This window comes from Numida meleagris, chromosome 6, assembly GCF_002078875.1.
Source record: "Numida meleagris isolate 19003 breed g44 Domestic line chromosome 6, NumMel1.0, whole genome shotgun sequence".
Classification (NCBI taxonomy): domain Eukaryota; kingdom Metazoa; phylum Chordata; class Aves; order Galliformes; family Numididae; genus Numida; species Numida meleagris.
In genome coordinates, this window is record NC_034414.1 from 24,413,892 (window position 1) to 24,435,770 (window position 21,879).

The 21,879-nt window shown below is 47.1% G+C and overlaps 2 protein-coding genes across 4 annotated transcripts in view; both read right to left on the reverse strand.

Annotated features, from left to right (window-relative positions):
- Positions 1 to 19,108, reverse strand: part of CRY2 (cryptochrome circadian clock 2) — a 21,952-nt gene extending 2,844 nt beyond the window's left edge. Inside the window, exons 1-11 of one of the 3 annotated variants that reach the window (XM_021401734.1) lie at positions 17,173 to 17,408; positions 14,638 to 14,746; positions 11,941 to 12,083; positions 6,227 to 6,411; positions 4,845 to 4,933; positions 3,697 to 3,837; positions 2,913 to 3,224; positions 1,692 to 1,843; positions 1,343 to 1,545; positions 797 to 886; positions 64 to 647 (exon numbers count right to left, since the gene is read on the reverse strand). In XM_021401734.1, the coding sequence (XP_021257409.1) occupies positions 610 to 647; positions 797 to 886; positions 1,343 to 1,545; positions 1,692 to 1,843; positions 2,913 to 3,224; positions 3,697 to 3,837; positions 4,845 to 4,933; positions 6,227 to 6,411; positions 11,941 to 12,083; positions 14,638 to 14,746; positions 17,173 to 17,357 (1,647 nt within the window). In that variant the 5' untranslated portion in view covers positions 17,358 to 17,408 and the 3' untranslated portion in view covers positions 64 to 609. Of the gene's footprint in view, positions 1 to 63; positions 648 to 796; positions 887 to 1,342; positions 1,546 to 1,691; positions 1,844 to 2,912; positions 3,225 to 3,696; positions 3,838 to 4,844; positions 4,934 to 6,226; positions 6,412 to 11,940; positions 12,084 to 14,637; positions 14,747 to 17,172; positions 17,409 to 19,077 lie in introns of those variants that run through there. The other 2 variants (XM_021401735.1, XM_021401733.1) reach the window with 2 other exon arrangements.
- Positions 18,053 to 21,873, reverse strand: SLC35C1 (solute carrier family 35 member C1). The gene is made up of 2 exons (XM_021401736.1): positions 21,282 to 21,873; positions 18,053 to 19,134 (listed from the first exon to the last, which is right to left on the reverse strand). The coding sequence occupies exons 1-2, from the start codon at positions 21,817 to 21,819 to the stop codon at positions 18,575 to 18,577; spliced, it is 1,098 nt and encodes a 365-aa protein (XP_021257411.1). The 5' UTR covers positions 21,820 to 21,873; the 3' UTR covers positions 18,053 to 18,574.

The following is a 21,879-nucleotide window of genomic DNA, read 5'->3' on the forward strand; positions in this document are numbered from 1 at the left end:
GCTGCCCACCAGATCAAGCTGCCCACCAGATCAAGCTGCCCACCAGATCAAGCTGCCCACCAGATCAAGCTGCCCACCAGATCAAGCTGCCCACCGCCCCAGCCAACCTTGAGCATCTCCAGGGATGGGGCACCCACAACTTCTCCAGTGTCTCAGCACCCTCTGAACAATTTCCCCCTAACATCTAATACATATCTGCCCTCTTCTAGTTTAAAAACCATTCCCCCTTGTCCTGTTGCTATCTGCTTGTGTAAAAAGTTGCTCTCCATCTTCTTTTATAACTATACTCTTTAAGTAGTGCAAGGAAGTACTGAAGCCAGAATTTCCTCTGGCTTTAGATCTCCTCACGTGCGCCCTAACCTAATATGCCAGAGAGCAGAGAGAAAGGAGATATGCAGTGTACACCCACAGAGATATTGCTACAGTCTTCTTCAAAAGTTTTGAAATACTTTCCTAAAAACAACAATTATGTCCCCCAGAACAAACACAAAAGCGTCCTTTGATGAAGGAAAGCTTCAATACACCCAATTAGCCCTACAGTGATGTGCATTACTGTGGCTGCATACGAACCCATACAGGCAATAAAAGATTCAACATTCTTCAGCCCTTTCAGGAAGGACGGCTCATGGGAGACTTCTGAAGAAAGCCTGAAGGAAGGTGAATGCAATCTATGTTTTCCTAGCTACATCTTCCTTTTATTAGAAAATAATCTCTCTCTCTCTCTCTCTCTCTCCTGCACATAGCCTTTAAGCTGACACAAAGGTATCTCCAAAGTACACAAATACTCCCACCTCACCTGTACTGGTGCTGCTGCCCTGCCCTGGAGCTGAGTCTGTAACGGGGCCACTGAGATCTTCCACACATGAAGGGACTGATGCCAATAAACCTACAGGAAGGCAAGAAGAAACAAGGAATATTTGGTCTGGGAGAAGACTTTCACATGGAAACACCTTAGTGATCAGCAGCCAGTGCACCTAAATTACTAAATGAGGATGGGCTCTGATTTGTACTTCCTTAAGGTTGGCCACAGAGAGACACAGTGATCTAACAGCATATTTATGTAGGATGCTCTGCCTACTTTTTTTTTTTTTTTTCCCCAAAGTGAAGAATATACAGTGGGTAGCACATGGACATAGTTGTGCCAATCACCAGCTAAACCCAACTCTTAGCTGTTCAAGAGCTCAATGCAGCTCTCCCTGGAAACTGAGCAGCTTTGGCAGGGACTGCTTCTTCTTGCAAGGACAAGAAAGGGACTATTGCAATGTACTTTAAGCCATGACCCTAATTCCAAGCATTTTATGCCACATTAGAGGCACAATGTTTTGCAATTGTTGGTTCTTACAGAGCCCCCTGTAGCGTGATAACTGCTGGTAGATCTGCTTCATGCGTTCAATATTCAGCCGGCTGGTCTCCGCATGGTTCACCATGGGTTTAGGGTAGTCCACTCCAATGATGCACTTGGCTGCCTTCTGTACAGATTCTGGTGCGTTCCACGGTTCGTAGATATACCTCGAGGGGAAGCCCTTCAGCTTGGGCAGATACCTCCTGGAACAAGTAAAAAGACGCACACACCACTTAAAGCACAGCAATGCAGCATTCAGGGTGCACAGAAAGCACCATATACCTGTCAGCTACTGGGTGACTTAAGCTCACCGATCAAGCAAGAAGGAAGCTCAAGCCATGTTACTTACTTAACATAATCACCACTGGGGTCTGTGCGACGCCCAAAGCCCACGGGGCAGTAACAGTGGAAGAACTGCTGGAAGAACGCGCTGCACGAAAGCCACATCCAGCTGCCTGCATTTACACTGAAATCTGCATCCAGCAACAATTCATCAAACACCTGCAGCAATTGGAGGAACAGACAGTGAGTGAGAGTTTTCCCAGGTAGGACTTTGTGCCAGGAGAAACCAAGATGCCATTTCAAAGGGCAGGCACTGAACAGCTCTCAGAAACCAGAGCAGCAGCAAAGAGGCAAACTGCTGGCTGAAGCCAGGTGGCTGGTCAATATATCTCGCTTCCTGACACCTTCACATAGGGAGGCACTGTCTGCTCACACTGATAAAATGCTGGCTAATCTCTCATGCAGCTACAGACTAAATCACTACCCAGTGTTATAGCAAGGCTGGGGTATTGATCCTAACTGGAGAGGTACAGTAAATGCAAAGCACCAGCTGTGGGAAGCAGGCAGACGCTGCACAGAAGAGCAAGCACCAAAGCAAGAAGAATGAACCCCTCTGAAGGACCCAGAGCTCGCTTCCATTCCAAGAGCAGTAACTCACTCACATTCATGCACAGATGCAGCGCTTTTAGCATCTGGCCCTGACACTCTTTCAGCTACGCTCTGCTTTGACAGCCTTCTGACAAGATGCATCTACCTCCACTTCTTTCATGAGGTAGTATGTACACCCACTAAGTTCAAGCTGCTTGTCCCTTCAGATGTCCCCAAAGGATGGTCTTTTACCTCTTTTCTTGTGAGAATTTAGACTCTGAATTCACAGTCATGGAGCGTTCCCTGACCGGCACGGTGATGGATTACACAATAAGGAGAAAGGTCCAGTTATAAAGAGACATTGAACTTTCAAATGAAACAGATGGACTGAGTGAACTTTTATCCAAAGGAAAAAAAAAACAACAAAAAAGAGCAGCCCACCCAAACCCCCAGTCCATATTAACCAATGGGTTCCACTAACATTTTGTTATGAAAACTGGAGACTCTCAATACTTTCTGAGCCCTCATGATGGAATACAGACTGCTAGCAGGCCAGGAGCCTGCTGGCAAATCCTTTCTTCCATGCAACTTCTACATGCCAAGCAAAAGCCATACCTGTGTGCCCATCCTTGCAGCAAGTGCCAGGGAGACTTTGTTTTCCTTATGGCCTCCTGCAAGCCTCTGGAAATGTCAGACTCACCCTGACTCCTGACTCCCAGCTGATCCAGAGGTCTCCCCTGGTCAGGAAACAGGCCACGGCGTGCCTGGCCAAATGGTGGATCCACCCTTCCTGTCTCAGTTGGGTCATGATTGCATCGATCCAAGGGAAACCCGTCTTGCCCTCTGCCCATTTTGCCAAGGCTTCAGGGTTCTTGTCCCAGGGAATCTGGATGCAGATGGGGTTCCCCTCCATGCGATCAAACTTCGGGTTGTTTGTAGCTGCTGTGTAGAAAAACTCCCGCCAGAGAAGCTGTCCATACAGGGAGAGGGGAGGAGTGCTGTTCCGCTTCACCTGTAGAAGAGGGAGTAACAGTATTCACAAGCAGGGGAGGACTGGCTTCAGTAAGCTGAGCTGCAAGCCACCCATGCCTTTATACCCAGTTCCCAAGACCGTTACTGACAACTGCTATAATGCTTGATTCCAAATCATCCTTCACCAGAAACCCCCAGTGATGAAATCAGAATACGCTTTTAGCCCACTCAGTACACTGACAAGTGACTCGAACCACCCGTAACTAACAGTAAAAAGCTCCACATGGTTGAAGAATAGAGTACCATAAGATTTGAGGCCTGCTCAACTAGGTACAGAAAAATCCCTTTTCCTTACCCAAAAGTCTCTCTTATACCAGCAACAGGCTTTATCCAATAGACAAACACAAGTGAGGCAATAGCATTTTTTGCAGCTGTTTTGGCACAGTGTCTGGCAACTGGCCTCAAGCTATGCTCAAAACCAGCCCGCCCGCCCCATGAACTTCTTGTCTTACCTTCTTATACAGCTCCCAGAGACGATAGTAAAATAAGCGGCAGGACAAACAGCCAAAACGCAGGTAGGGACTGAGTCCTGTAGGGCTGGCCAGCAACGAATTGGCATTCATCCTTGGTCTTTCGTAATTTGCAACCCATGCCTAAACATATCCGGGAGAAATTAGCTAAAACAAACCCAAATCTGTCAAATTGCTTAGGGTAGGCCTCTGTGCAGGTGGCAGGGTCACTCAGGTCTGGCAGCACAGTCTCTTCTATTCACTTCCAGCTACCGCTGGGAGAGATCTCAACTGGGCAACTCCAGTGCCCACACCCTATTCAAGAAATTTAAGATCTTTGCTTTAAACTAGTCATTTTAGGCAAGAAAATGACTAAATTTGCTGTGCATGCAGGAGCTAATAATCCCGAGATCTCTTAGGGACACATTTTAATGCAATTGTTTGCTTCCAAGTATGCCTATCTCATTTTATACACTAAACAAGAATATCTGGGGAAATTCAGACCTGTTCAATGCTGACAGTTTAATCCCTCTTTGGAAAGAACTTATGCTTTGAGCTCTACGGCTGTCACCAGCATTAAAAAAAACACAGTGTTTAAAGTGAATCACGTTTCTGCACCTAAATCTAATTTCATGACTTCAAAATTGTTTGCTTCATGCACAATATAGTGAAGAACACTAGTTTGACAGAAGAAATTGAGCTATTTCAGCACAGAGCTAGAGGTATACCACTTTGTGACATATGCAGGGGAGGTAATCTTCTACGAGCAAGTACCTCAGATAAAGACAAAGGAGATGGTGTGTAGCGTACAGCAGGGACTGTGCAACTTGGATGAGAGTTTCCAAGTTTGCATTCCTCTAAATGAAATGGAGGGAGAAAAAAAACAAGGAATAGAATCTTATGCGCTTCTAACAGTAGCATGGTTAATACAGTTTTACTTCTTTGGGTCTGAAGAAGCCCAGGAGTTCCTTGTTCCCCACACAACCCAAGATGACAGAAGTACTCCAACAATATTAAATGTTCCTGCCATAGGTCAGTGTAAGGGCTGCTGCTAAGATAAGCAGGAAAAGAGAGCAATGGCTAACATTCAACTTTTTTTGTCTGGAGCTCAAGGCTGCAGGAATTACCACTTAAATAGGAGGGGGGGTTACCTTTCTTTCCAAGTGTTTATCCAGCCGTGCCAGGGCTTCTGTCTCCCCTCCTTGCCAAACTGCAGGGGCAAGGCCATCCGTAGGGAAGCCTGAGGGAAAGAACTTTGTATGATTTGAACAGTACAGGTGGGAATAAGCATTAGCAGTGTCAAGATACACCAAGTACTGCAATTGCTTAACATGGCTTACTTGCTGCTCTAGTCCTTCTAAAGCAAGCAAATGACTTGGAACAGAGAGAAAGCCTGTTCATGATGTCACGCTACAAGAGCCTATTCCTGCAATGCTTCAAGCAGCCCTCTGAGGACTTTCCCCATTGGTCACACACCAATTATTCTTAGGGCTCTGCTCAAAGGGCCAGAGCAGCTTCAAAGAAACACCTGCTCCACAGGTTCGCATTATGAAATACTTTGCCACTGCTACCAGCAGCTCACTAGAGAGCATCTTGCTCCTGGCAAAGGTCCTATTCTGCTGAGAGCTACTGCTTTAGTGCTGAAGAGCCAACACAAAAGGAGGAGCAATAATGTAGTTTCCCTGCAGTGCTCTGGGCTGTGAGAAGAGCCTCCCATGGCAGCAAGCAGAGCAGTGTAAGGTTGGAGAAGGTCCTGCATTAGGCCAGACAAAGGAAGTGGATCTCTGCAGCCTTTAGGATGGTTTTGTTTGTGAAGCCCCTTTTCCATAACTGCTGAAATTGTGTCTTAAGGTAAAAGGTGATACTTCTAGGAAGCCAGCATAGAGCCTCCAAAGACATACATACACAGACAGTATTCTGCAAGAACCCTTCCTTCCCTTGCATTTAGATCCACTTCCTTGATGTAAGCCTTACCTTCCTCGGTTTTCTATTCATCCTCCTCCTCTAGGAAAAATATAAGCATTAAGAAAGAGGAAGCAAGCACCAAAGTTCCAAGTAGCAAAAGGCATAGGAGAAAACATGAAAGAAGTTTTGCTAATATCTTTTGTCTTGCTAAGCTGTCAAGTTGGCAGTGATTGACAATAAGTGAATGAAATGACATGTGCTCGGTACACCATCAGTTTTCCTCTTCGGGTCTGTTACACAACCTGTTGGAGACAGCAGCAGGAGGACAGCAGCTGGCAAGGACACGAGACACTGATACAGTGGTTATGTGCTCAGAATAGCAGAAAACATAAGGACGGACACAGAACGTTTCAGAGTAATGCTAAAGGGGATGTCGTGCATCAACAGAAGTGCAAGAGCAGCCGCACTCTCCTCTCACAAAGCCTGGCACCTGCTGAAAACATTACATTGCCCGCAGGGCTTGAAGACAACACTGGAGGTGTCCTGGGCAGGTGCCAGTCACCAGAAGCAGCTTCAGTAGAGTCCACTTTGACGGGCAGTTAGCTCCAGCTTCACTCTCAATACGTACCCAGCTCTTCCAGGGATGGGACCCCATACACGTCGTCATGGTTCTCCTGGATGTCCACTTTACATGTCTCCATCTGCTGGCTTACTATGCTGCTCACTGGCTTCTTTGGGAGCTCCATACGGCTAATGATGGCCTGGAAGCGCTTGTAGGTGAGGGGCGGCTTATTGCCATTCAGCTCTATTATTCTGGAAACAAAACAAGCAGAGTGACATAACTCAGCCTGGCTGCCACAGGAAGGACAAGGAAATGACAGCCAAACTGCTGTTTCTACTCAGGATGGCCTTTCACTTTGGGTACAGAAATCTTTATAGGCATAGCTTCCACTTGATTCATCCCTCAAAGGGATACTTAAAATAAAAACAAAACATAAAACCTCACAGTATTCATTCTCCATGGGAAAACAAACAAATAGAGCTCCGCTGCATTAGGCTTAGCATTACTGCTCCCAGGGTTCTTCACCAGCCTTCTGTAGGAAATCTCAGCCTGAATACTCCCTAAGCTGACAAATCCCAGACTTGCATCTGTTTCCCCTTGATGTCCTCGCCCATTTCTGACCTTACCTCCTCCCTGTCTGCCACAACAAGTCCCAGACTGACGGTGATCCCTCCTCCACCCATCCCAGATGAGACAAATCCCATTTTGCGTCATTCCTCTCGTTCCTGGTTATTAGAGAAGGCAGGGTGCTCTCCCACAACATGAAGTCACGAGCAGACCCGTCTCAAGCTCTTCACCTGTGTCTGACTGTGGGATGGAACAGGTGGCCACGGTTCCCCATCCCTCTGCTCCCTGAGCACCCGTGGCCTGCTAGGGTCACACAGACTTAGTTTGCTTCAGTTTGCCTTGCACAGAGGCTTTTGGGAACCCGCCTGGGCCAGAGAGAGGAAGGAGTTAACAGCAAGGCAGGTGGCAGAGGAAAGCCAGCATTACATAAAGCAGAGGCAGCCAACCCCACAGCTCACACAGAGCTGCAGCAGCACTGCCTTCCCCACCCTGCACAGTCAACAGCTTATGCAAGGGGCTGGGCTTGCAGCCCGCGCTTCAGCCACCGCCATGTGCCTTCCCTGCCCTTCCCAGCAGCTGCACGTGTGGTGAGGAGGAGCCACATGCCGGCCTTCCCGGCCCTCAGCCGCCCTCACGTGTGCTCTGCTTTGCCATGCTGAGTTGTGCCGGGATGTCAGGCTCTGCTGCCCGCCACTGACCAAGCCACAGGATCCTTCCAGTGAAGCAAGCACTCTAGGGAGGCTTACTGATTCCCAAAGGATTCCAGCATTTGGAAGCAGAAATGTGACCAAGCTGCACTATATCTGCCCTGCGGTGCTTGGGTTGGGAACTGGGAAGCTGCTGCTTTAGCACTGCCTCTTTTTCCAGTCCTCTTCCACGGGGATACTGCAGCTCAGTCTGAGAGCCACTGTTGCACCACATCCAAGACCCACAGGTTCTGTGAGCAGACAGCTATTGGAGCAAAGCACGGTGACGTGCAAGTGAGTGTTGCTGTCCCTGACTGACATCCTCAGCAGTTCCCTGCCATGGCTTCCCAAACAGCCAGCTGCTGGATCTGGGGCACAAATCATTGAGAGACGGGACTAGGACAAACTGCACATTTTACAGCACCTGACACTGCCATTATGCAACAAAATTTGCATCTTGCACAATACTGCCACGAAAAGAAGTACTAGATCCCAGGTTTTGTACAATATTGGGTATTATACAATACACACCACATGTGTCATACAGTTCAGCCTACTGCACACAGCTTTTATGGGAAGTCCTGCAAGCAGATTCCATTCCCTCCTTGTAGCATCCTTCTAACCTGAGCCATACAGTCTCACAGGTCTTTCGCCTACTGAGCAAGGCACATGAGGATAACGAGGTCTGACATACAGAACTTTGACTTAAACTTCAAAGACAGAATCAAAGCACTTATTTAGCATAGTGTAATCACCAACGGCAGAACCACCACAGTACGTAAACTTGGTTCCTTTGAGTTAGCCAGCACTCCTATTACAATACACTTAATTACTTCAGTCTGACAGTAGCGTTTGAGGTATAGCCACTCCCGATGCGAGCTACATACACTCAGGTTCACAGTGCTCCTTTCTGGCCAACACTGCTCCCCCTGACACAACCCAGGCCTGCCTGGGATTACAGAAACCACAATGCTGACTGTCAGCAGGCAGGCTGCAGGGGATTTACATCCCTAGGAGAAGAGAACAGGCAGATCCAGAGAAAGGACAAAAACAACCCGTCAGCTGGAAGTTGTCAGACAGAATAACAGTCAAGGAAAGGCTTTGAGCAGGCTAAGCTGATACCTAAGAGATTATCTATGCTGTCTGAATCCCACATTTTGAGCACAGCTGACCTGGACTGGGAGTCCCCAGGTTTTAAGGGCTCTTTTCCAGCACTGATATTGATTCTGCACAGCCCTTGCCTTGTTTTGGGGGAAAGGAAGGGCAAGAGGCTCTACTAATCAAACAGCTATGCTGGTGGTACCAGAGATGAGCATGCCGAGACCTTCCTCCTGGGAAGATGTGGTCAAACTCACACATTAACAGAACAGGCTCTTGGTAGATGTCAAAAAGGAGCTGCTGGTGGTGGTACTCAGAACATACTGCATGTGAGAAGGGAAGGACGGCTGGAACCATTCACTGAAGTGAAAGATCAGTCAACGTAATTTCAAAAGCAGTCCTGACAATCTTGTCAGAAACTTGATTAATTAAAGACGAGAAGAACACCACAATCGGTTATGAATTACGCAGGGAAAAAGAGTAGGCTGGGCAGAGGGACAATACATGAGTTAAAAGACTGGATAACATGACTGGAGGGCAGCATGACCTGCCTGAGAGAGACTTCCAAGAGAAATACAGTCTTAGAACTGCATTACCACCCGCTGAGAAATCCCAGAGATGCCAAGAACCTGGAAATGTCAGAGTAACTGGAGACTTTGACTGCTTCTGCAGAGGCTGGGCAGTTGTCTCAAGCCATGGCCTGGCAAGAACTATTTTCTAGCTACTATAAATGACTGCTCCACAGAACAATTACTCAAGAATCCATAAGATGGAAAGTCAATTCACGATGTGGTCTTAGGCAGCAGGTATAGCTGAAGTATAAAGTGTAGCTAAAACAGGTAGTTATAATGTCTGCTCTGCGCGTGACTCCGGCATGCATCAATTTAGCATCCTCCCAGGATCAATTAAACAACACTGGCTTTCATTTCGAGAATGGCATTAAAAAAAGAAAGCATGGTAAGCAAAAAGAAACAGCTAAGAGGCAAAATGCTGACAAACAACACAGATTATTTGAAGATGACATGACAGGGGAAAAAAACAATTCAATAAATTATTCAATAAATTCTGTTAAAAGAAAAAAAAAAAAATGACTGCACATAAACCTGAAGGCAAAATCCTTCAGGAAATTGAAAACAAGGAAAAAATACTACATTAAACATAAAAGCCACAAAAGCAGTCCCCTTATCCACCTCCCAACCCAAGTGAAAGTTTGAGAAAACTTTAAAATAATAAAAACAACCATGAACAATCCATACAGAGGAAAAAATAATGCCTTCACATGCACGCCAGTATATCTATAGGACCAAGAGGCAGTCAAGGCATTAAAGAAAGAGAGACTGTAATGCCACAGAAGAAGAACTGCATTTCATTTTTTGCAGCTGTACTCAGCGTGGAGGTAATCAGGGAGGTTCTCTCCCTGGGTCTCCAAGGAAATGCATCAGAAAACGTCTCAGACTGGGAGGTCAGCAGGCAATAGCACGCAACAAAGCTACTGTTGAACAGCAACAGTTGCCAGCACCAGCCAACATGTAGCCAGGAGTTCCGAAGGATGTCAAGAAGTAGCCACACTGCTACAAGTAAGTAACACTTGCCTTCAAACTGTCCAAATACTAAGAAAAAGGTAAGTACGACTCAGATTTAAAAAGCACTTCAGGGAATCAGAGGGACTAATGAATAGAAAGCCTGATCTACTCAGCAAATTAGAAGAAAATACTAACAGTATTAGGGAACAAATGGCTACGTACAATATGCTGGAGGGTTAAAGTGGCCTTGGTAATGGGAAGTTGTACCCCTAAATCTATGAGCCACATTAAGCACAGGAGCAAGGGATATCTGGTTGACGGATTCTGCCTGGCTTTTCAGAAGACATCTGATAAGCTCCTTGCTAAAAAGTATTTAAAAAAAAAAATAAGGACAAATTGGGATAGATTTGAAAGTTCCTGCAGACAGCAGATTTTTGTTGACATCCAGGATAGAGGAGGGATCCAGCGGGACGAGAAATCCTACATAGAGCTGAGCTAAGGCTTCTGCTGTTTAACTTTTTTTTTTTTTTAAGCAGCCAATTTATGAATAAAGGACAAAAAAGGAACACGGTGACAAAGTTTACTGATGCAGTAAGTTACCAGGGATAGCTGAAACTGAAAGGCAACCTAAACATTTCTCTATACACCACATGAGCAGATGACAAAAAGATCAGATGAAATTCAGGATTGGTCACATTTTTTCTCCACATACATTGCTATGTGATTTTAAACTTACTTATAGTAACAGCCTCTCAACTATCTAAGGCCGTTCAGGAAGGAAGATCCCAAACATCAGCTTAGTGACACTCAGAAAAACAAAAACAGTGATTGCTGGAAGACAGGTAATATTACAGCACTATACAAACCCATGCTGCTCCTACACCTTGAACACCAGCTACAGTTCTCCCCACTCTGTGTCACTTCCATAAATACACAGAACCACAAAGAAAGACAACAAAAATCAGAAGAGCACATTCCAGTTGAAAATTTAAGTAAATGAGGACTCTCCAAGTTGGAAAAGACAAAGAGGACACGAGGAAGGGTATGAGGGGCACTGAAGGAGTGAGGATGAAGTGCTCATAGCATCTTCTAAAACAAAGTAGAGAGGAAGAGTGTCTGCTCATGAGAGAGGTAAAGAATTCCCCTAACCCACACGTAAACATTTCCACATAGCACATGCTAAACTGCAATTCTCCTTCCCACAGGAAGTTATGCGTACGAAAGATTTATAGGAGGAAAACTACTTTCAGCATTACTGATAGAAGTCATCCAAAGGGAAAAAAAAAAACAAACCAAAACCAACCTATAAGAATAGCACTGAAACATGGTTCAAGCCAAGCATACCATAGAGTCTTAGCTGAAAGACTGTCTTAAGAAGACCTTACATACCTATAAATGAATAAACCTCAAGATACAGGAAAGACTTCACCATAACAAATGCACAATAAAGACAAAGCCTTCAGATTTTAGAATAAGGTAAGTTTGCCCCAGTCTACCTTGTTCTACTTCTTCCAGCTGTCCTGGCACATCCGTCAGTTAAAGCCCTGCCTTTATACCCTGTTTGAGACAACAGCTCAGACACCTTTAATACAGTGAAGGGAAAAAAGCAGACCATGCAGACAGGACATGCTCAAGGAAATCAATCAATAGGACAAAGCCGAGCAACTTAAATGACAGTAAAGTACAGAGATTAGATAGCCTGAGGCAACACCTTTCTATACATGCACGTCACTGTCAGCATGTTGACGCACTCTAATCAAAAGCCTGAGTGCGCAGAGTAATCCCGTTGACACCTTCCAGGCTCACATGGGATGACAGAGATCAACATACAGTAATCAACATAAATGAGGAGACCGAGGTCTTCCCAGCCACAGCAATCCCAGCTGAGACACGACTTTTCCCTTACCTGTCCAGGTCATAGAGCGTGTGGGAGTTCTCAATCACCACCTCCACACCAGCCTCCTTGGCCAGTTTGACAATAGCTGCATCTCTCTCCTTGCCAAACGGTTCCGAGTCATATTCAAAGGTGAGACGAGTGACTCCCCATTCCTGTAAGAAATAACACACACAGGTGTCAAGAAGAAAACCTTTCTAACCAGCACAATTAATAAATTACAGAAATTGTGATTGCCACAGTCAAGTCCTAGGAACTTAGGGAGGGTTCCTGTGGAGAACAGCAGTCTGGTGTTGGGATAACCAAAGAACCAATAATTTTATCAGCTCTAGCAAGCACTGTGCAAATTCCTAAAAGCTGGGTTTAAACCACACAAAAGGAGGCTGGATTTCCTCTCCATTAACACTCTCAGGCTACAGCTCAGTCTAACACCACCTTGTTTGGTTGTGACCAAAAAAGTCCTGCCATCCCATTCCAGTGTTCGCAAAAAGAGGATTTCCGAGAAGTCTTTCAATGCAAAAATATGAACTTTTGAGCCAGGATTACATGCAGACTATTATCAGCTAAATACAATACACTAAACTCTTTTCCCATGTCTCTCTATAAAGCCATCGCATAATAGAAGACCACTGCCCAAGCCAAAAGCAATAAACGTGGTATTGGGAAAAGGACAAACTGAACAGACTTCTCTGAATAGTAGAGTAAGATACTACAATTCTGATGTAAATAATTAACTCTTCAAAGGTAGGACTTCTATGCAGCCTAGCGGATCCATAAACCCATTTCCTATTTAACACCTGCAACAGATCTCTCACAGACTACACAGAATAGGCCTTATGAAATAGCACTCTGCCTCTTCCTGGCTTTGGCAATGCACAGTCTCCTCTCAAAGACTATGGCCTAGTTTTCCTCAGAAAATGAATCGTATGAGAAGAGGCTTAATGGTTTCCACAGTGACCCTCCAGAGGCATCCATCAAACAGAGCAGCAGCCCACAGATTTGTTTAGCAAACACTCCAGTCAAACACAGCCAGAAATCTATAGAGACACTTAAAAAAAACCTGCACACAAACAAGACGTGAACCAGTCTCCAAGTGAGACAATGTGAGTCACCTCTGTAAGCACAGGACAGTCTCTTCCACCTCAGAACCAGACCTAAGAGGCATCAGAAACACAAACAGTGCACAAGGAGTAGATGTTATTAGTTCATTAATGACCATTTAAAAACAAGGATCCAAGACTGGGATGGGAATTTAAAAGCAGAGAACAACCATACAAGCTCCCCTTCCTTTCTAAACTCTTTCAGACTGAGTCCTAAAATTAATATTAGGAAGTACAGAAAACTACAGCACGTATGTGCCACAGTAGGAGATAAAAATCCTGTACTACTACAAAGGTTAACGCAGAGCTAGTGTGTGCACTTCATCTGCCTGCCTCACTGTACCCATGCCCACAGTGCAACACAGTACCAACACTCAGGCCTGGCTGATTCCACAACCATCTCTCCAAACTTCAGACTCTACCACCTACTTCTTGTTTCTTTGATCAGAGTGGGTATATTTCTCCCACATAGTTTCACTTATCCTGTGAGTACCCAGTCCCTGAACTAAAATAAGGAGGGCATAGACTACTAATAGTCAGAACTTTTTTGCAGATCAGAAGACAAAAATAACCCAGACTCTAAAAAGGCTGAAAGAAGCACATAGGCTTTGTCACATGTTAACCTGCAGAAGCCAAAATAAACACTGGTGCACTTTCTGATCTACATCCTCTATTCCCCTCCCCAGGACTGCCCTCCTCCCACAAATATACATCAGAACAGCATACAGCAGGAGGGTACTGACTCAAGTTTACCTTTCCTTTTCTGCAGCTGGGCTACAGCAGGCTTTAGGGGCACTACTTCTGTCAACCATATGTAAACTACAATCTACATGGCAAAACACAGCTTATAAGACCATGGTGAACCCTGTTTTCCTGTAGCTTTGTCATTCTACCAAAAATGCTGCCGGATAGCTACAAAGACGATGGTAAACACAATGCTAGGATGTGACAGAAAAGAACAAGTCATATACTTTTACTGCTTGAGGAACCTTTATGTTCCAGGAGATCCTCTTGCCAACCCTGCCTGTCTCACAGTCTGCAGTACTGAAGTAACACTTTAGAAATGTATCTCACCAATCCATCATCAACCACAGAGGTCAATGCATATTTCACCATTCTAAACAGTACATCAACAAGAAGCTTGGATCCAAGCTGTGTTTTGCTGCTGACCTGCTTAACTGCACCCTTGAATGGAAGCAGAAAAGGAAGGTCAGCTAACATAAAGGCTTCTGAATCTTGAAATGATAACACAAAGCCTTAGTTGCACTTCATCTAAAGACCAATATGCTTTTTTTTTTTTCAGTTGTCTCCAAAGGCATACAGATATAATGCTTCTACTGAGTAAAGGCAGCAGGATTGCAGTACATTCCTGTGAGGCCTGACGTGTAGAAGCACAGGCAAAAACCACCATTCAGAAAGAAAAGTACAGGCACCCTGGCAGTGCGTTACACTCTACTCACTTTTTTGCACGTTTGAATACAAGAGTGTGGATGGCTCCAAAGCTTGCCATAATGGATAGCACTGAAGCTAACAAGAAGCCAAGTGAACTCCAACAATGGGACATTAGTTTTTCCTCGCAACACTTCAGAAAATTAGTGCATTCTCTTACTTTGAAAAGTCTTGGGAAGACATCTGTTGGCTGTCCTCGCACCACAAACAGGCGAGAATTGAGTTTCCTTAAACTGTTGTCCAGATCTTCCAGAGACTGGAGCAGAAATCTGCAGAGAAGCAAAAAGAGCAGTTACCATCAGTCAGACTGGCTACAGCCAAAGACAAGCGAGGAAGCTTTGTATGGACTGCAACAAATCTGCATCACCAAATCAAAGTGAAAGTTAGGACAAAAAAAAAAAAAAAAAAAAACAAGCAAGACTTCTTATTCATCCCTAGTTTGTCTACAGTTATGAGACTGCTGCACCAGCCAGCTCCCAACCATTCATATTCAAGTTCTGCTCAGCCAGATACAAGAATTATCCAGGATTTTTTCCTACTTTCCTCTTTTCTGCTCCCAGGCTCTCTCTCAGAGCTGTGAGTACCCCCTGCCAGTTACTTTCTCCACACTGTATCATCTGCATGGAAAAGAGCATAAACCATGTAATTCATATTCTTCCATGAAGTCTGAGCAAGAGGGATCTCACATTTGAAGTAGAAAGATGTCAGTACAATACTCCAAGGATTGCTGCAAGAACTTTGCAAGTTTTACAGTTCTGGCTCAGAATAGGAAAGGATATGGTAGAGCAACGTACACTCACAGCAGAGAAACATACACTTCTAGCTTACCAGCAGCAAGAAACTGAGCACCAAGACCTCCCAAGGCAAGAGCCATCCGTACTTAGAACAGCTGCAAAGAGAACTGCAGTTCATCTTCCACCACAGAGACATAAAGATGAGAGCACGCCAAGACAATCGACTATCTCCTCCCACTCCAAAAGTGTCAAAAGGCATTCAAAGTGCTTTTTGCATTTATGCATTTAAACTCTTAATGTTGCATCTTACTGATCCTCCATTTTGCTATGAAACAACTTCAGCTGTGCCATCGCATCAGTGCCATCTTTGCTTCCACTGCCGTACATCTTAACTCCAGTTTGTTTGCCTACCCCTGTGAAAGACACTGGCTTTACAACTTTAATCTCTGCAACAGCACGTGGCACTGCTGGCAAACTTGCAGCCCTCAGTAAGCGTGTCTGCTGATCTCTGTCTCTCCCCTACTCCTACATGCCCACTTGGCAGTGTGACCTGGAAGACACGGGTATCTGCATCAGCTCTCTTAAAACCCCACATAGTCGAGAGGAACTAATCTACAACTGCCCTGCAAACAGGGTACTTCCTCTCTGCTCAGCTGTATTGCTATAATGGGAATTGCAAACTTTGTGGTAGAACGAGATCCCTCTGCACTTCTTGAAAGAGAAGGGGCTAAAAGTTCAGGGCAACAAAGGCCAAGCATCAAGGCACAGAAGACCCAGAAGAAAGTCTGGATAATCAGAACTAACCAATCCCCTACTCCCCGCCCACCTCCCATCTGTTAAATAGGAATAGCACACTTCCAAGGTGTTCCGAAGATCAAACATGGGTTATAGCACCATATGGCTCACATATGATATGCAATTAAGTAATAAGGGATTTTCAACACGATACATTTCTGGAGGTTAGGTAAGAAATAAACACTTGCTTTGAAGCACAGACTTCAGAATACAGGTAAACGAAGAAAAAAAAAAAAAAAGCAAAACTAAGCCAGGGTTTCCTTTGGGAAACAAGAGGACTGCAGTAAACGTAAGCAGTTTGCTAAGACACTTCTGCCCAGCAGCCAGTGGCACTAACTCCTGTCATCTTCAGTAGGTACACAGGTGCAAGTGAAGGTGGTTTTGTCTTTTAAGGAACTGCTCTTTGGGGAGCATTGCTCTGGATCTCCTAGATGAGCAATGTCATCAGCACGTGAACAGCACTTCTGCCTCTGCTGCCGCTTGGAAGTCTGCTCTACAGACAGACCAAGTCCTGCTACAAGCAGTAGCAGGAGGCACCAATTCCTGTGATTGGAACACCTGCACTGTGGTGACTGCTGCACATCCACGGCCTTCCAGCCATCCTCCGACGCGTGTTCTAGAAAGGCCTGGGAAGCAGCCACCCAGCCGTCCCACCAGATGCAGCTAGGCTAGCAGCCAGGGACAGTCACAGCTTCCCCAGCCTGACGCGTGGCCACGTGACATGGCGGAGCGCTTAGGAGGATTTCCAGCCAGGTGGGCGCCCCGTCCAGCACCCGCTGGGTGACACGAGGGCAGAGATGTGCTCACCTGCACACGGGGCAGCCTCGCAGAGGTGAATCCCTACCCGCCTCGGGATTTCCAAAGGCCGAGGAACCGAGACTTGGTACAGCAGAGTTATGTAATGTCACTGGCTACTGGGTACGCACGCTTTCTGCACGGCCGTGACTCACCCCAAACGTTTGCCCACGTTCAGAGGGAGGAAGCAGAAAGCTTGACCACGCAGCAGGCCCAGCGCACCCCCCTCCCCAGGAACCAAAAGGACGGAGGCGGGGAGGTGCAGCCAGCTTAGGGAAAGTCTAATAACGTTACATAAAGTTCCCAGCAGCCTCCCGCACCGCCAGCGCGGATGTCCCTGCAACCTCGGCCCCCCGGCGCGCCCCACTCACCGCCAGCGGTTGATGCCCACGGCCGAGGAGGCGGCGAACCACGGGTCCAGGATGTAGATGCAGCGGAGGGAGGCGGCTCCCCGCAGAGCCGCCTGCAGCGCTGGGTTGTCGTGGAGCCGCAGCCCGCGGCGGAACCAGTGCACGGAGCGGCAGAAACCGCGCGGCGGGGACGGAGCCGCCGCCATCACGGGCAATCGCCGCGGCCTTCTCGCCTCGCCCGCCCCGGGACCGCCCCGATGATTCCGATGGGGCGGTCCCGGGGCGGGGGAGGCGAGAAGGCCGCGGCCCGGTGTTATGGCGCCCCCTTACAGCCGCGCCGGGAGACAGCCGCTCCCTCGCCCGCCCCTCCCACAACCCCCACACGAACAGACGCAGAGATCGACCCGGATTTTATTGGGTTGGATTTAGGGATTACAAAATGCGACATTCCAAAGTTGTTATTTTTAGCGAAGGGTTCGCCGGAACGGAGTGGATAAGGAGATAACCGAAACGCAAACACCAAAGATGGCACGGTGCACATCCTCTGAAGGAAGCACAGCGGACAACTCTCCATCTCATCACTGAGAAAGGCAGATACCACCCTTGCTCCTCTGCAAGAAAAGCGCAGGTAACTCGCTGTGCTATCATTCTGTCTCAGAGGACCGATGTAAGGCAGGTCACTTCAGAGAGCATGCTTTCCCTCTCTGGAAAAGGCATGGAGGGAATGAGAAGTTTCATCCCTGCTTCTGAACATAATTCCCCAAGTAAGAAACCAGATAGTGAGAAACAGGCAGTATGGACCTCTGCAGGATGAGATATTGACTCTTGGAAAGGGGATTGAGAGGCACTGCTGTGTCTTCAGCTTGTAGAGAACCAGAAGGGAGGGAATTTCCAGTCCTTGGCATTGAACTAGGCAATAGGAAGAACTGCTATTGCCTTTTTTTTTTTTTCGTGCAGCACAAGAGTCTCACTGCAGAGACTATCCCCAACAGCTTGGCTACCTGATCCTCCCACACATACAGAGGTTCAGGATTTTGTAACTGCAGACCCTTAATTCAATCTAGACCCCTAGCTACACAAAGTTCCCGCCCCATTCTTTGTCCACTATATGACCATCCCCTCCCCCTCAAAGACAGAAATTACTCAGAATAGGTCAATAGCAATATCCATTTTACAAAATGACCACAAAAAAAAAACCACCAACTCGATAATTCTCTAGAACACGTGCTCTCACCCTGCCGCTGAGTTGGGGAGATCCCGTGGATAAAAGATAATTCAGTTAGGTCTTTGGCTCTGGTTTCTGACACAGCTCCCCATTCACTGCAGCCAATTTTTTTTTTCCTGCTCCTTGCTCTTCTCCCCAGGAGGGAGTACTGAAGGTTAACTCCCCAGGTGCAGAAACAGAGGTGCAGGTTGGACCTGCCTACACACCAGTCTCATTTTTTTCACTGCTTTTGAGATTAGGATCCTCTTGTGCTTTTCTCATCTCCAGCCCTTTTACCCACGTGTAGGCAAAGGAACCCCCAAGAACCATCAAGTTACTGGTCCACCATAATAAGCTCTTGGTCTCTTCAAAGTAGACAACAGCCAGAACTGTTTGGGCACAGGCCTTGGCTGTCCCAGAGACATTGTGGGTGAGTGGGCTAGTAAACTTTATCTGAAGTCCAGTCACATACCCAATGGCAAAGCCAAACACTCCCCCCAGGGTCATTATGCCCCAAAAACTGGGGCTCCCCAGCTTGTCAAAGTGGTAGAGGGTGTGGAACTCGCCCATGATCATCATGAGTGGGAGGAACAGGACACAAGCATTCATGTTGTTGTAGAAGGTCAGGTGCCAGATGCTACCATCCACCACAGGCAGCACTTTCTTGGTGTAGATGGCATTGAGCGAGACACACAGGCTTGCTAAAATCCCAAAGATTATACCTGTCCATGACAGAGTGCCCTCTGCTCCTTCCTGGTCAACACCCAGCCAGAAGCCACCTGCAACCAAAGAAACCAGGCATCATCTGAACTGCCAAAGGACTCAAAACATACAGTCAGTGATTCATCATCTACCTTATACCAAAAAACCGCAGTCACAAGCAGAGACAGGCTTGAAGGTTTCCCCTTTCTATTATGTTAACCCACGAAGTGTCATGATTACTGCCCTGGGAAGATTTATTTTAGGAATGCAGGTAATTTATTGTGCTATCCTTTGGTCTCAGAGGACTGATTCCCACACTGAGAAGGCAGTGAGAGTTCAGAAACTATTACTCCAAAAAGCTGAGAACAAAAGCTAAAGCCATTCTTTGTATATAGGTCACCTTCAGAAGGAGATCAAATGATTTTAATTGAAAAGACAGCAATCTGGACACACAGTGACACATATTCCTCTTATTCTAAAAGTTTAAAAAAAAAAATAGAAAAAAGTCTCACCCCCCCCCACCACCCTGTACTGTTAGCAATAACAGAAAGATAGGTCATGGAAAGATGGAAAGTATTACATATGGGTGTAACATTAAAGAACTCGATCAAAAAGAGATTGCAAGGCAGAAAGATGTCTTCGCTGCATTAAACTTTGATGCTCGCTCTTTAACCATCTCTGAAATAGGAGCTAGAGGCTCCAGGGCAGAGGGAGACTTCTCCCCATCCACCTTATCAGCAGAACATAAAAAGGGAGATAACATATTGAAGGAGTACTGCAATGCCTTTGCATTAGCTGGTTCGTATTGGGAGCCATGTGGGAAGTTGCCTGCAAAGCAGCCTACACATGCCCAAGTCCAAACAAGCTCAATGCACAGGAAGAGGACAGGAAGGACTCTGTGTCAGGGCGCAGAGGGTGCCTGGCAGGCATACAGGCAATACTCCTATTGAAGAAGGAACTGGGAGATTGAGCCTTAAAGTAGTCTGGAAGGCTGGCAAGCACCACAGACTTGGGGAACATCTGAATGTTAGACTAGGCAGAGCCAACTGTGTGCATCACTTGGGGAGAGTGAGGGGGGGTAAAAGCCAGTAGCTGTTCAGCCAGAGTGGCCCCCTGTTCACCTCTTATGGAGAGAAATTCTTATTTTGTCTTACTGAAGTCCATCTGCTTGACTAAGCACCAGCATGAACACAGGTCCATCGGGAACTGGATGGAAGTGAACATCTCACCATCCCTGACAAACGAATGGCCCCCAAATGGAAGGCAGCTTTTGGCTTTATTGAGCCTTTGGAACAGAAGACTTGTGAGCAATTCCCACTAAGCCAGTCAATGCCCTGCCCTACATTCTTACCACACAACCAGATTTTCTGGCAGTGCTTTATGCTTGATTTGACTAACTAATCCTATCTGAACTGGTCAGGTATACATTGTATGGTCCCAATAGTGCTGGCAGTTTAAATAAATACTGATATTGTTTTCAAAGTTAATCATTAGCAGTCACTTGAAAATAGGGAGAAAACAAGTAGGTTTTCTGTGGTCTTTGCAGAAAAGAAATGGTACTAAGTTAAAGCAATGAGACTGCATTAAAAAGAGTAGATAGTCATTAGTGCTTAAAGAGTCAGCAAGACAGGGAAGAGTAATTTCTTAACAGTCACCTATGTGCTCCAGACACGTGAGGCAGACTGCCTACGGCAGGGCAGGGAAAGATCCCTGCAGTTACCCCATCTCATCCTGAAGCAGTTGCATACATGGGGATGACTTCCCAAGAAGAAAGTCGTTTCTGTTTGGTTCAGTGTTTGGGTTCAGCTTCTACCTCTGAGCTTTTGGTCAGAAAAGCACTACCAAGCCTGACTCTCCCACAGAATCACCACTCATTACAGGAAGCTGCCACTGCAGCCCACTTACCAGGGCTTTGCCTACCAAGAGGTGCTAAGCAATGCTTGTAAAAAGCAGGTAGGAAGCCCTCGGCAGGGAATCGGGAACTTAGCGTTCTGCTGTCCTGCAGGAACAAGGACTGAAGAGTCAAAAGAGCAAGCAAGGACCTTCTAGCAGGCATTAACCCCACAGGGCACAGTGGTACATCTACATGCTGCTGCCCAGAAGGAGACACCACGGTCCTGTTAACCAGGTTCCCCCTGCACCTGCCTGACCTCAGGAGAATCTTCTTGGGCTCTCTGAGGTTTCGGGGCAGATGTGGAGCAGGTGCAGACCCGTTCCCACTCACCAATGATGATGCCACAGGCCAAGAGGGCGTACAGGGAGGTGGTCTGCTTGAGGAGCAGGTAGGAGAGCAGCACATTGAAGACGGTGGTGAGCGAGCGCCCCACGTTGTAGAAGGCCACGCCGACGTGCTTGAGGCAGAGGTTGTTGGAGGTGACCATGCCGATGAAGACGACGGAGAGGGGCAGGACGCTGCGGGACACCTTGGGGTCGAGGCGCAGGGTGGGCAGTGTGGTGCAGGGCCTGCAGGCAGCCCCCAGGCTGAGGCCGAAGCACAGGGAGGCCGTCACGGCACACTGGAAGAAGGTGACGAAGAGCGGGGCGTCGAGGCGCAGCGAGGGGCTGTCCAGCAGGTACTTGTTGAGGAACACCATGGTGATGGAGACGAACCAGTAGAGGCTGACCACCAGGGCGATGCGTAGGGCCCGCAGCACGAAGGGCACCCGCCGGTCCCCGCCGCCCTCCGCCGGCAGCAGCGGGTCGGCAGCACCGCCCAGCGCCATCCTCAGGATCCCGCTCCGCGTCAGCTGCGATCTGCTCATGGCGGCCGCAGGCCGTCAGCCCGGCCCACCCGGCCCCGCGCCGCGCCGCCTCCCGCCTCC

Excerpts from the sequence above, each read along its gene's own strand:
- SLC35C1 (XM_021401736.1), bottom strand. The coding sequence starts at position 21,819 with ATGAGCAGATCGCAGCTGACGCGGAGCGGGATCCTGAGGATGGCGCTG. Across the intron at positions 19,135-21,281 it reads GGCCTGTGGCATCATCATTG|GTGGCTTCTGGCTGGGTGTT; the intron begins GTGAGTGGGAAC and ends CTTTGGTTGCAG.